The sequence below is a fragment of the Vitis vinifera genome, chromosome 14, assembly GCF_030704535.1.
Source record: "Vitis vinifera cultivar Pinot Noir 40024 chromosome 14, ASM3070453v1".
Lineage (NCBI taxonomy): Eukaryota > Viridiplantae > Streptophyta > Magnoliopsida > Vitales > Vitaceae > Vitis > Vitis vinifera.
In genome coordinates this window covers 28973260-28986964 of record NC_081818.1, presented here as the reverse complement: position 1 = coordinate 28986964, position 13705 = coordinate 28973260, and the positions used below count along the sequence as shown (strand labels likewise).

At 37.0% G+C, this 13705-nt stretch overlaps 3 protein-coding genes and 1 non-coding gene across 7 annotated transcripts; 3 read left to right on the top strand and 1 right to left on the bottom strand.

Moving 5' to 3' along the window:
* Nucleotides 1-882: 882 nt before the first annotated feature.
* TRNAA-AGC (transfer RNA alanine (anticodon AGC)) lies at nucleotides 883-955 on the bottom strand. Its single transcript has one exon. It is a non-coding gene; the product is annotated as a tRNA-Ala (tRNA).
* An 86-nt stretch (nucleotides 956-1041) lies between these two features.
* On the top strand, nucleotides 1042-5388 carry LOC100266373 (uncharacterized). 2 transcript variants are annotated; one of them, XM_002276790.4, is made up of 10 exons: nucleotides 1042-1296; nucleotides 1481-1542; nucleotides 1861-2004; nucleotides 2197-2307; nucleotides 2470-2674; nucleotides 2774-2832; nucleotides 3475-3527; nucleotides 3642-3864; nucleotides 4570-4678; nucleotides 4822-5388. In XM_002276790.4, the coding sequence occupies exons 1-10, from the start codon at nucleotides 1074-1076 to the stop codon at nucleotides 5082-5084; spliced, it is 1452 nt and encodes a 483-aa protein (XP_002276826.1). In that variant the 5' UTR covers nucleotides 1042-1073; the 3' UTR covers nucleotides 5085-5388. The 2 variants fall into 2 exon arrangements, with proteins under 2 accessions (XP_002276826.1, XP_019080906.1); XM_019225361.1 differs by having other exon boundaries at nucleotides 1266-1382.
* Nucleotides 5389-7270: 1882 nt separating this feature from the next.
* LOC100244038 (protein NRT1/ PTR FAMILY 2.11) lies at nucleotides 7271-10173 on the top strand. The gene is made up of 4 exons (XM_002276770.4): nucleotides 7271-7458; nucleotides 7535-7752; nucleotides 8351-8910; nucleotides 8996-10173. The coding sequence occupies exons 1-4, from the start codon at nucleotides 7371-7373 to the stop codon at nucleotides 9885-9887; spliced, it is 1758 nt and encodes a 585-aa protein (XP_002276806.1). The 5' UTR covers nucleotides 7271-7370; the 3' UTR covers nucleotides 9888-10173.
* Nucleotides 10174-11185: 1012 nt separating this feature from the next.
* LOC100249210 (uncharacterized) lies at nucleotides 11186-13548 on the top strand. 3 transcript variants are annotated; one of them, XM_010662708.3, is made up of 8 exons: nucleotides 11186-11289; nucleotides 11853-12127; nucleotides 12260-12331; nucleotides 12465-12544; nucleotides 12648-12771; nucleotides 12886-12966; nucleotides 13089-13178; nucleotides 13286-13548. In XM_010662708.3, the coding sequence occupies exons 2-8, from the start codon at nucleotides 11864-11866 to the stop codon at nucleotides 13397-13399; spliced, it is 825 nt and encodes a 274-aa protein (XP_010661010.1). In that variant the 5' UTR covers nucleotides 11186-11289; nucleotides 11853-11863; the 3' UTR covers nucleotides 13400-13548. The 3 variants fall into 3 exon arrangements, with proteins under 3 accessions (XP_010661010.1, XP_019080332.1, XP_002276790.1); XM_019224787.2 differs by having other exon boundaries at nucleotides 11848-12127; XM_002276754.4 differs by having other exon boundaries at nucleotides 11186-12127.
* The last annotated feature ends 157 nt before the right edge of the window (nucleotides 13549-13705 follow it).

Here is a 13705-nt window from a genome sequence, read left to right as displayed (position 1 = left end):
CGAAACCTCAAGAAAATAAATGAAATTAATCATATATATGGTATGATTAGAGTAAGGAAAGGATTAATGCCTTGCCTAATAAGATTTGACTAATAAAGTCTTTCTACTTGAGAAGTCTTACTCAAAAGGACTTGACTTGGAAAGACCCAAATCAACATGGTATTGATTAGTAAAAACCGATCTATCATAACCTAAAACTCAAGGAGCCTAACCCATGATTAATTGGGTTGCTCTGAATGTATGATGCTATCCTAGCCCACACGTCAGCCCACACCCAATAGGGTAAGAGAGGTTTGGCCTCAACTAGGTTGTGGGCTTGGAGGAGTTGGGCCTACCCCATATAAATCTCGGTTTATACTCACCTTTCCTGGATAACATCTACTTATCCCCCTCGTACAACGTGGGTTGCCAAATAAGAAATAGTATTTAGGTGATGTTTGTTTTTTTACTTAATTTTAAATAGAACTTTAATGCTTAATAGTGTTAAATATTAAGTTGTTTGTTTTTGTAATATTTTATTTCTATTGAGTATTAAAAAGTAAAAAAAAATTAATATGTTATTTTTTCTATTTAGAAAATGCTACATATTTTGGTTTTTTCTATTTAATAAAAAGTTTATAATAAGTCATGAAAAAGTAGAAAAACAAACAACCTAAATTTTGAAAATAAATTATTTTTAGTAAAAAGTCAAAAAAACAAATAACTCTTAGCTCATTAACCTATTTACCTTAACTATGTGTTTGAGATAGAAGATAGAGACGAATTCATTTTCTAAAGTTTATTCTTTGTTTTCTATGACATTAATTGGTCACCAAATCTTCATTTAAGGTTGCTGGGTTAAGTCTCTTCATTATGAAAATTTAAACATTATAATGATAGAAATGGAGATGCGGGGTATCGATCCCCGTACCTCTCGCATGCTAAGCGAGCGCTCTACCATCTGAGCTACATCCCCTTGATTGGTCTTGCTGACAGGGTTTCTCTATTTTAATCTTTTATTCACTTGTCATACACATGTTGAACACCCTTTTTGAATTCTCAAGTCTGTCCACAGTTGCAAAGCATTAACAAACATGATGAGAAAGTTACTACTCCAGGCCTCGGCTCTACGTCGCCTCTCCACTGCCCACTCCCTCCCATCTCTTCTCACCTCTTCTTCTCGACGATGTTCTTCTTCTTCTTCCAAGACGACGTCGCCTCAACCCCCCATCACTTCTCTCGAACACTTGGACGACGGACCCAGTCAAGCCACTTCCAAAATCTCCATCGATCGCTCCGCTCTGTACAACCCCCCAGGTGCCACCCATTAACTCCAATTCTACATTTCATGGTCCCGTTTGGTTGCCCTGAAATGTCGAATAAAGAGTTGAAATTGAGATATTGTGGGTAAAATGAAAATTTCTATTTTCTATACAATCAAACGGACTGGTGGGCTTTTTTTTTTTTTTTGGCCCCTCAATCTGGATTTTGAATTTTGCAGAGCATTCCCATGAACACTCCTCGGATTCCGAGCTCGTTAAGCACCTGAAAGGCATTATCAAGGTTGTACAATTGTTGCTTTTTGTCTTCTTCTGTTACTTTAGTTATGCAGCTAGGATGTTTGTGCAAATGTCGTTGAAGTGGGTTTTTGTTTTTACTTTTATAACGTGGATATTATATTATCATACCCACAAAAGCGAAATGAAAAATGATTTATCTTCTTTGTAATGAATTGTCTAATGTTTGTCATTGGTGTTAGTTTGAGGCTTGAAATGATTGTGTTGGAGAATTGAGTAGGAAAGTGTAGCATCAATTAGATAAAATGGACATGAGATTGTTCACTGGAAGTAGAAAATGACAAAAAATAAATTAATTTTTCAGTTCCGCGGTGGGCCAATCTCAGTAGCTGAGTACATGGAAGAAGTTTTGACAAACCCAAAGGCTGGATTCTATATTAACCGGGATGTGTTTGGAACAGAAGGTGATTTCATCACCTCTCCTGAAGTGAGCCAGATGTTTGGGGAGGTAATTTGATTGCTGTTGAATGCTTAATTGTTATATTTTCTTATAATTTGTTGAGTAGATTCAAGGAGTAAGGGAAGTTTTATTTATGCCAAAGATCTGTTCAACTTTGGTATTCTGTTGCTTTGATTCTCACTACCTCAAGAGTTTATCACTAGAGAATGTTTTCATTTTTCTTGCTGATTCCACTTTTAGATGATTGGTGTTTGGGTTATGTGTCTGTGGGAGCAAATGGGTCAACCAAGTAAAGTGAACCTAGTTGAGTTGGGTCCTGGACGAGGAACTCTCATGGCTGATCTTCTTCGTGTATGTCACTACAATTCTCACTATCTATTTCTATTCGAATTTCTCATCTTAGAAACCTTATACTTCAGAACCTTTGATTTTTCTTTTACACTATTATCGTGAATAATGGTTATATAGGAACAGTTCCAATTTTGATTGAAGCTGCATAGCTTCTACTTGCAGGGTACATCTAAGTTCAAAAACTTCATAGAATCATTGCAAATACATATGGTTGAATGCAGTCCAACATTACAGAAGCTTCAGCACAAGAACTTGAAATGTGTGGATGAAGACAGTCACAATGGAAATGTTGACAAAAGGACTATTAGCATGTTGACTGGAACTCCTGTCTCATGGCATGCTGCATTGGAGCAGGTTCCATCTGGATGTATGGAGATATTCTTTCTGAGTCATGTCCTTACAAACCTCTTATGTGCTTGAGCCATCCTTTTGTCTCTTAACTTGCATCTGTTTGCTCTTTTTCCAGTGCCAACAATCATTATTGCCCATGAGTTTTATGATGCTCTACCAGTTCATCAATTTCAGGTTCGTTTGATAAATTTAAATAAACTCTTTGATGACTGGGTTCTTGTGCTAACTGTTCTTTTATTAATTATGATTTTTGACTTTTTCTTAATTTTTCATTGGCCCATCCAAAAATGAATTATGCACTTTGAAAATCCATTAAATTTCTTAATAAATGTCTGAGCTTTCTGTCAAAATCCATTAACATGCTTAATAAAATTCTGAAATTCAGAAAGCTCCATCTTGTTCCCAATTATTATCTGCAGCGCCTTATAACAATTATCTGGGTTCTCAATATGTGCCATATGGTTTTCTAGGATGTTATATTTCTTCTTGGTAGTTCACTCCTATTTGAGACCAAACTTAAAAAAGTAATGCTGAACTAACTCATTGAGTAATGTGTCATATTCTTGTTGATAGGACAGGAATTGATTAAAAGACTAGTCTTGCAGTCATGTAATAATGACAGTAGATATTAGCCATGTAAATATTGGAAATTGTTCAATTATTTGAGCCTTCAATAAATACTAAAACATATATAAATGAGAAGCTAAGATGAGATTCTTGTCATTGCAATCTATTCATAATTGTCTCCTGGTGTGGGCATGTTTGTACTCTCAACATTTTCTTATTATGCATTCTGATTTCACCATTTGAATGCAGAGGGCTTCTCGTGGTTGGTGTGAGAAAATGATTGATGTTGCTGAAGATTCATCGTAAGCTTTTGGGACTGCAGTCTGTCAGAATTTGTTTGTTTGTTTTTTCTTTTTTTTTTTGCTTTAGAAAATTTTACTATTTGATAGGTTTTTTTTTTCACATATATTGGTTAGGTTTCGTTTTGTTCTATCTCCACAGTCTACACCTGCAAAACTCTATTTGATGGAACGTTGCAAGTGGGCTGGGGCTGAAGAAATAGCAAAGCTTGATCAGATCGAGGTTTGCCCCAAGGCAATAGAGTTAACTCATACAATTGCTAAGAGAATAAGCTCTGATGGAGGTGGGGCGCTTGTAATTGATTATGGCCTGGATGGAATTGTCTCAGATAGTCTTCAGGTCTGTTGTCAGGCTTTGTTAATTTTGGTTTTTCCATTATATTAGATGCCAATCATGGTTTGTGTTGAGTCTCGATTTTCTCTCTACGGCATAAAATTTATTGATCCAACTAGAGAGCCTTCAGGTGGAATTTGTTTTTATTAGCTTTTCTCTCAGACCATAAAGAAAAAGAAAGTTGTGCATACAAGTGTTTGAGAATTTGTTAGAGATAAGGGACACTTTACTTTTTTGGGTACTACTGTTTTCTGGTTATGGGACTCTCAACTCTGTCCCTCTCTCTCTACCCTACAAGTGCTTGGTGGGTATGGTGGGTTGGGAGGGGATTGGATTTAATTCTTTTCTATCTGTTTCAGCATCTTGATTTTGAGATAGGAAACTCCTTGGTTGCCTATTGATTAGATGTTATGTCACTACAATCTCCACACGTGATATTGTTCAGTTCTTTTCCTTTTCCATAGAAGCCTTTCATGTAGCACTTATATATTGCTCATGCAACTGAAGCTAATGGCCCATGACAAAATTTCAATTCCAAAGATTTCTTGTGCATTATAAAATATAGCTATGTGTTAGTTTTGTGGAGACTTTGATTGGCATTGAATTGGTGTTTATGCCCAATCTTCTGATGATCCTGCCTCTAACTTGTAAACTAACTTTTCAATTCTCTGTTTGGCTTTTGTTTTCTTAATCAATATAAAATTCATGCAGGCAATTCGGAAACATAAGTTTGTCAACATATTGGATAATCCTGGGTCTGCTGATCTCAGTGCATATGTTGATTTTGCATCCATCAGGCATTCTGCTGAAGAAGCTTCAGGTGCATATCCTTAACTTCTTGGTTGTAGTAGTAGCAGAATCTCTCTCTCTCTCTCTCTCTCTCTCTCTCTCTCTGACGTTAATAAGCATAAACTCTGAAAGAGGAATGAAGATTAATTCCATAATATTTTGATGTTTTTACAGACGATGTGATTGTCCATGGGCCCATTACCCAGTCTCAGTTTCTTGGTTCTCTTGGGATAAATTTCCGAGTTGAAGCACTACTAAAGAATTGCACAGATGAACAGGCAGAATCTCTGAGGACTGGATATTGGCGTTTGGTTGGTGAAGGTGAAGCCCCATTCTGGGAGGGACCTGATGATCAGGTGCCCATAGGGATGGGGACTCGGTATTTGGTAATGGCTATTGTGAACAAGAAACAAGGCATTCCAGTTTCATTTCAATAGAGTATGTGGAATTCTCTCCGTACTTTGGGGCTATGTACATTTACTAATTTATTCTGCTGTGGAATCATGTTCCTGAGGATTTTGCAGAACAATGTCCAGTTTATTTTGGAATTTGGGCCTTCTTATGGTTTCCATTTCTGGCAATTTTGGTAGCTCAGACTGAGCCATGGCAAAATTTACGAGTGTTTTGCGGTGATATGCACTCCTATGCTTGGCTTATCTTTTGTGTCATGTTCATTTTTCTCCATCAAAAACAAAGAATATTTGATTGGGCAACATGTTAATAATATTTGTTGTTTGGATGTTTTGGTGGCTTCATTGGATTCCTCGGATCCATCGTTGTGCTGGAAATAGGTCAAACTCCAAGTTGAATCATCTAAGTCGATACTCTTTAAGACTTTAGGATTCCACCTCCTAGGTGCTCTAAACCTTCAGACTTAGAAAACCATTCTTTAAGCTCGCCCTTTGATGCTGTTTCATATGCTTTCATTTCATGTCATACACCAAGTTTCTGAATCCTGCAAGATCCATGCTAGGCTTGGCTGGTTATCACCCCTTCCCCTTCCTTTTTCTGAGTCAACTTGAATCTTGGTAGGTTTCTTCCAAACTTGACCTTTCAGCCCTATCAATATGTCCACTCCATTGCCTTCCATGGATATTAGTAAAATCAGTAGAAATGTTCGACTCCAGTCCTATACCATTTTGAAGGTGGCCATCCCTCTCCTTTTCTCAGATATTTGATAAAAATGGTTTGACTCCTAATTACTGTCCTTGCTGTATGGAACATGTGTTGTTGAGTTGGGTGAAAATTTGAATTCATGACTTCAGTTCCTGCTGCATGGAACATCTGCTGCTGTGGTAGGAGGCCATTGAAAAGGGTTTGAGCTTTGTTGCCTACATTAGATTATAGTATAAAGAAGTTCTAAATTGATCAATATAAGCCTTGTTTGAGGGATAAATAATAGAGAATGATGCTACCTTGAATAGATACATTCACTAAGGATTCTGTTCACACACACAGCACTTGAATAAGAAATTATGGGAGCAGTAGGCACCATTAGAATGGTATGAGGTCAACTCCCCACACCTCATTGATGAGTTACTGAAGCAAAAGCACCAACTGTATGGATACAGAAGTGGGTGTCCCATGGGTGTGGCATGCCTCAACCACATGCAACTGAAACAATATCCAGAAACATAACCATTCAATTTTCAGAAAAAAAAAAAAGAAGAAGAAGAAGAAGAAAATAACTTACCTGAAACATTTGTTCTACAGGAAAATATCAAATTCATTTTCTCCATCAATTCATCATGGTACCACTTCTACAGCTTCCTCAACAGTGGGTCTAGTTGTGCAGTGAAATGAGTGGACATTGAAATAGTTCAATTCCCATATGGGTTTTCATGAACCTCACTTATGGGAATCTTGAATTTATTTTTCCTAAAAGAAGAAAATGGTAAAACAAAGAATTGATGAGGCACCTAATGGACTAATTTCCAATTTTAAGCCATTGTTCCTTTTATGAAAGTTGGCTGTATGGAGGTAGAACTAAGAATCCTTAATAAACAAGTTTGCCAATTGCTTTCCACACTAGGATTTTTCCCACATCAATTAAGAGAAAAATGACTCATTACACTGACATTCAAGGAAGGTAATTAAGGCTTGTTTGGGCTGACTCTACATTGTCCATTCCAATCAAAGTAGTGTTTTTTTTGGTTTTGTGGACAAACTATTTACTAGTGATTACACTCTTTCTCAAAATTGGCTGTTACTTTAGTTAGTGGGTAACCTTTCATCACAGCTTTTCAGTCATGGATACGGAAATTCAGACAGAAGAGGCAAGAACATTTCAGTGATGTTGGAATTCACAGCCATTTTACCTGATTTTTTAGCCAATTTTAGTTTTAAAAAATAGGTAAACAACATTCAGGGCTCCAAAATGGCAAGAGAAAATGTCTTCACCCATGACTCAAGAACATATCAATATTCATGGGAAAGGGGAAAAAATGAAGCAAAGTATTTTGCATTATAGCAATGCACATGCACAAACAGACCCTTTTTGCCAATTATCCTTCATAATGTGGTCCAGGAACAGGCCAGCACTATTCTCACTTTCCCCAAACAAAGTGCTGTCACTGCAGAAAGCTTTATCAAACATGGGAGGGGGGGATGAAACTTTTTTCCCTTTTCCTGTTGTCAACTCTTCATCCTTCATATTGTAATGTGCTTAAATCCCATATAAAAGAAGATAAAGAAGACTACACTTCCAGTTGTGAAATATAGAAATGGAGAAGGAGGAGAAAGCTATTCTATCTGATGAGTCTCCTGAAGTCATCAACTATAGAGGAGTTAAAGCCATGCCCTTCATCATTGGTAAGAGAGTGAGACCTAGCTGCTTCACTTTGAACCACCCATCTTCTTGAATCAGTGTTTTCCAAATTTGTTGCAGGAAATGAGACCTTTGAGAAGCTTGGGACTATTGGGACTTCATCCAACCTCATGGTGTATCTCACATCTGTCTTCAACATAAAGAGTGTGACTGCTGCAACTCTCATCAACATCTTCAATGGCACCACCAACATGGCACCCTTGCTTGGAGCCTTCTTGTCTGACTCTTACTTTGGACGTTTCAAGACTTTGGCTTTGGCTTCCATTTGCTCCCTTTCGGTAATCTTCCTTCTACTAATCCAAAATCTTAAGGCTGACTAAAGTTACAGTATGATATCCTATATATATTAGATAGGTGACGAAGTTCCTGACACACTCTATCTATATATATAGTTTCTCTTATATATTTATTTTGAAATGTGAGAGCCTTTTAAGCTCAAAACGGACAATATTTACATTACAGAGAATTGCATACAATCTTCCCATAAAAATAAAATAAAATAAAAACTTTGATAGGATTTTAACTACCAATTTAACCTAAAAGTGACAAACAATCATGTATAAACATCTAATTTTTATGACTTTTGAAAAGCAGAAAAAGCTTACTTGTGTCCATCCAAGTTTTGGAATTGAGATTCCTTCAAGCTATCTCTGCTTGGTGGCTGCAAAAAGTTAATTGTTTTATCCTTTTTGATTGGATACAAACTGAAGGAAAGTTCTTCTCTTCGACTTTTTCCTTGAATAAAAAGGCGCACAGCCATTTACTCCTACTTTTATGGTACTATTGTGCAAGCCCTTTAGTCTCTCCATTCATATTTTGAGTGCCATATTTTCTGGCTTTATATATTGACATGAAAATGACTTGTTTTACTTCAAGGGGATGACTGTAATAATGCTAACAGCAGCCATCTCCAAACTGCACCCTCCTCATTGTGGAACAAAAGAGACTGAGCTCTGCAGAGGACCAACCACTTCACAGTTGGCCTTCTTGCTAACTGGTTTTGGCCTCCTAATAATCGGAGCAGGCGGCATTAGGCCATGTAACCTTGCCTTTGGAGCAGATCAGTTCAATCCAGCAACTGAATCTGGCAAGAGGGGTATCAACAGCTTCTTTAATTGGTACTATTTTACCTTCACATTTGCTGTGATGATATCGGGAACATTCATTGTCTATGTGCAATCTAACGTGAGCTGGGCTCTAGGGTTGGGCATTCCTTCATGCCTCATGTTCGTTTCTTGTGTACTTTTCTTTGCGGGTTCTAGAATTTACGTCAAAGTAAAACCCCGGGGGAGTCCCTTAACTGGTGTGGCACAAGTACTGGTGGCTGCTTCCAAGAAGCGATACTTCAAGCTACCTGATCACCCAGAACTTAGCCTTTTCAGCCATGTTCCCACAAATTATATGAACTCCAAGCTTCCTCACACAGATCAATTCAGGTGAGCAGATAGTAAAATTCATAGATCTTTGCCATTTGTCCCTTATTGTTAAACATGATTCCAAACTCAATGTTAATTGCAACAGGTTCCTCGACAAGTCTGCAATAATAACCATGGAAGACCAAATCAACACTGATGGATCTGCTTCCAACCCTTGGAGACTTTGCAGTATGCAACAAGTTGAAGAAGTAAAATGCTTAATGAGAGTGATCCCCATATGGGCATCATCCATTATCTACCATGTTGCAATAGTCCAACAGCACACCTATGCAGTCCTCCAAGCTCTTCAATCAGATAGGCATCTTGGCAGTTTTGAGGTGCCTGCAGCCTCTTACAGCATCTTCTCCATGCTAAGCCTTACCATCTGGATCCCCATCTACGACCGGATCGTGATCCCATTCCTTCATAAGCTCACTGGCAAAGAAGATGGAATAACACTTCTCCAAAGAATGGGCACTGGAATTGTCCTCTCAGTCGCCACCATGCTTGTTTCTGCAGTAATCGAAGAGCAGCGAAGAACTTTTGCACGTACAAGGCCAACCATAGGCACTGCACCAAAGGGGGGCGCTATATCATCCATGTCCGCCTCCTGGTTGATCCCCCAGCTCATACTCGCTGGACTCTCCGAGGCCTTTAACTCAATAGGCCAGATTGAATTCTACTACAAGCAGTTCCCAGAAAATATGAGAAGCATTGCAGGGTCTTTCTTCTTCTGTGGCATAGCTGGTTCTAATTACCTAAGTGGCTTTCTAGTTTCAGTTGTTCATCAGATCACCCTAAACGGAGCCCGAGGCGGTGACTGGCTGCCTGAGGATCTCAACAAAGGGAAGTTGGATTGCTTCTATTACATGATTGCAGCTCTGGGTGCTGTGAATTTTGCGTATTTTCTGGTGTGTTCAAAGTGGTATAGGTACAAAGGTGGTGACAGGGTTGAGGTTGCCATGGAAACAAAGGGGTCCAGGAAGCATGTGGTTTGATGGTAGTGGGATTTGTATGGGATTGAGTTAGGAAATTGCTTGATGCCTTGCTTATACTACCATATACCAAGGTTGAGAAAGTGCAATGTTTTACAACTATTAATAGCTAAGCTTCCTTTTCTGTTTCAAGAACTGTGAGCAGTGCTATATGTTTTTATAAAGGTTAATCTTCTGAACTAATTTAAAGTAAAAAAGTTGTTACTTGTAACCCTAAAATACCTCAAATTAAGTAACTTAATACTATTAAGAGAAGAAAGATCCTACAAGGATTATGTCTTCATTTTTAGGTTGTTTTTTTTTTATTATTATTATTGGATTATGTATATATATACAACTTGTTCATATATGCCATAATTGAAGATAAAGGTGTAAAATTAAAGTACACATAGTGCTAAAGATGGTTTTTAATTACACGAATTTTTAATGAAATATTTTGAAGAAATTTCATGAAATATATATATATTTAGTGCTTTGATCTCCCAATTTTGTTAAAAATAATTTTAAATTTCAAATATCTTTTACTTGAAATTACTTTATTAATCAATTAAATTATATATATTTAATTTAATAAAAAGATACTTAGGACATATAGCAAAGACTTATAATAATAAAATTGAAGATTTCTACTAATAATGTGAAAAATTAATGCTAGCTATAGCAACAAAGGTACAATTTACCTTTATTTTTCAATTTTGTATTTAATAAAAATGAAAACCCGATTATTGAATTCTTAATAAATATAGTGCGAATAATTAGATCAAGTTATCTCTCAAATATAATCAAATTACTTCTAAATATAAATATGATTATGTGACTAAGATGGTGTTTATTTTTTATTTTAAAAAGACCAAAAAATATTTAACCTATTCAACTAAAATAAAATAAAATAATGTGAAAGGATTATGAAGGAGAAAGAAGGATAGAATGTGCACCGATCAACAGTAAATATGAAAATTCCAAAACAAGGGCATTCCAGTAACTTCACCACGGAGACCCACATGCACTTCTTTGGAAGTATCGCAGAGGACCGTAACCACAGCACATAAAAGCCAAAAGCACCCCCCAAAACAAAAAAAAAGCAAAAGCAAAAGCACATGAAAACAAAATCAAAAGCACATATAAACAAGATTTATTAAAAAAAAAGCAGAAGTGCTTACGAAAGGTCATTTTATGTGTCGAATCTCTGCATGAAAATCAAATTTTTTGTGCTTGTGTCAACCGCAAAGCTCTACATCTGTAGAAATGGTCTCACGGACGTGTCTCTATGAGCCCAGAAGGAGCTTCACTTCGCCATTTTCTCTATAAATTGGGCCATTGGGTTTCTTCATCTTTACACAACTTTCTTTCTCTCTTAGACATTGTCTTCAAACACAGCGCTGAGAGAACAAGGTTTCTCTATTTGGTATATACATAGTTCTTCCTTTTTGTTTCTGTGGTCTTTTTGGCTTAGAATTTGGTTATGGTTATGATGCTTTTATAAATTTATGAGTTGTATGTATGGGTTTTGGGTTTGTTTGGTCGAAGGTGTTCAGGTTGTGGAGGTGTTTGAAAGTAAAAAATGGTTTTTCTTTTTTTTCGTTTCTTGGAAATTTGTCCGGGAAACTTCTAGGAATTTACTGCTTTTTGAGTCTGAGGCTCTGCATCTGTGTATTTTGCTTTGAAAAATGTGAATTTTCTGAGCATTACACTCAGTTTGGTACGTGAGAAAAAGTAGAGTTGCTGCACCCCACTTGTGCAAACTGAACAAAGTTGAAGAATCCAACTTCCTTTTTTTTCTTCTTTTTTTTTTTCTTTCTTTTTTTTTTCGACAATGGCATCCTAGGTTGATTTGAAGAAATCCATGGAGATTTTTAATGACTTCCTGCGAAAAGTTCAACTTTACATGACCATTTCTATGGATTGTCTTGAATTCAAGCTCATTTAAATTACTGAATGCATTGATACCGATTAACTTAATTAGATCAGGTCAGAGAAGGATGGCTGATCACTTGGCACTCTACTCTAATCGCCTCATCACACCCCCTACTTTGGATCTGATGCACAAAGAAGAGGAGAAAAGACTAGACGGAGAAGGCTCCTCCCAACAGACAGCTGAGCTCAACTCTAACTGGGCAATGGACGGATACAGCTTCTCTGACGAAGAAGATGGGTTCAGCATAAAAACTGAATGTCGCATTTGTCAGGAAGACGATCACGTCCAAAACATGGAGGCCCCTTGTGCTTGTAATGGAAGCTTAAAGGTAAAAATATTTCCATTTTTTATTCTAATTACTTGTCACCAAACTGCTAATCGGATACTAGTCCGTTGTTACATCATTTTACTTGATTATATTTCTAGATTGAATGACAAACAAATACCATGTCTGTCACAGTATGCCCACAGAAAATGCATCCAGAGGTGGTGCAATGAAAAGAAAAGCATCGTCTGTGAAATATGCCAACAGGTATATATACCACTGAAATTCTGGATATGAAGTATTTTCTCGAAGTTGAGAAGGAAAAAACATATCCACCCACATGTCATTGGGTATAATACTATTTTAAGTTTGCTGATCATTCCCTGGTTTTAACCTGCAGATGTATCAACCTTCTTACACCTGCCCGCCACTCCCAAATCCACCTACTCGTCTCCGAAATCATGCAGCCATTAATGTCAGGTGAGTACATTCAATCTTTATTACATGCTTCCAGAACTCCCAGCTCTTAATAATTAGCTGTGTATAATAGTTCTTTGGCATTTGCAAAATTTATTATGATCAGTGATGAAGAAAGCGATGATCATTTAAATGATCAGGGAGGTGACACAGGCATTAATGTACTGGAGCCGGATTGTGCTGATACAACTGCCCGCATGACTTCTCTATGCCAGACGCTACTCCTGATTGTAAGTCCTTATATAATCATATACATTAAATTTTACAATGAAAATGCATTTTGGGACAACTTGTTCATGTTTCTATGTTGGAATAATATCTAGTTAATGTCATTTCCCTGGCAGGTAACAGCTTCGATCCTACTGGGGAATGCTGCTCCCATCCCGGGACGTATTCATGATGGATATGTCTCATTTTCCACAAATGTAGAGTCTGAAAACTTATCATCCCTTCCCATTAAATCACATTGTTCATGTGCAGATGTTTGCTTCTGCTTTAAATCTCTTCCTTATTATAATAACTTAGCTTAACTCTAATGGCTGATCAGGGGTTTCTGGGGCGATTGATGGAGTTCCTCCTCCCCTCCTATGCTCTCATATGGGCCATAAGCCTCCTAGTTAAACTAAAACGGAGATTTGTGAGTACCTTACTACTGTTTTGCAGTGTATATATATATATATTTGCATATATAACCATTTTTGAACAAATTCTAATTATTATTCTTTCATAATATTTATGCATCAGGAGGGGAGAAGAAGACTGCCCTTAGAAGCTATGAGGTTGCAGTCTGGCAGAAGGGAAGTGGAGCTGAGAGAGGATGACTTGGATATTGAAAATGGGACTCTACACCATTTCTAAGATTCATCCTCGGATTGATAGGCAATATGTTGTATGCATGTATGAGAAACGAACCTCTCTAATCTTATGGGAGTCTTGAAATATCATAGAATGTGCCTGAAAGTAGAGTGTGGCAGCCACATATTTGAGCTGTTTTTTGTCTGTAAAAATATTCTTGTTGTGTACATGTATACTGGGAGTTCATTTGTAAAGTATTTTTTATTTTTTATCAAATATTATTCTAAGAAACGATTCTAAAAAATATTTCAAAATATGATATTATTTTGATAGATATGCATAAATCATGTGAAGGATTTTAAAGGGGAA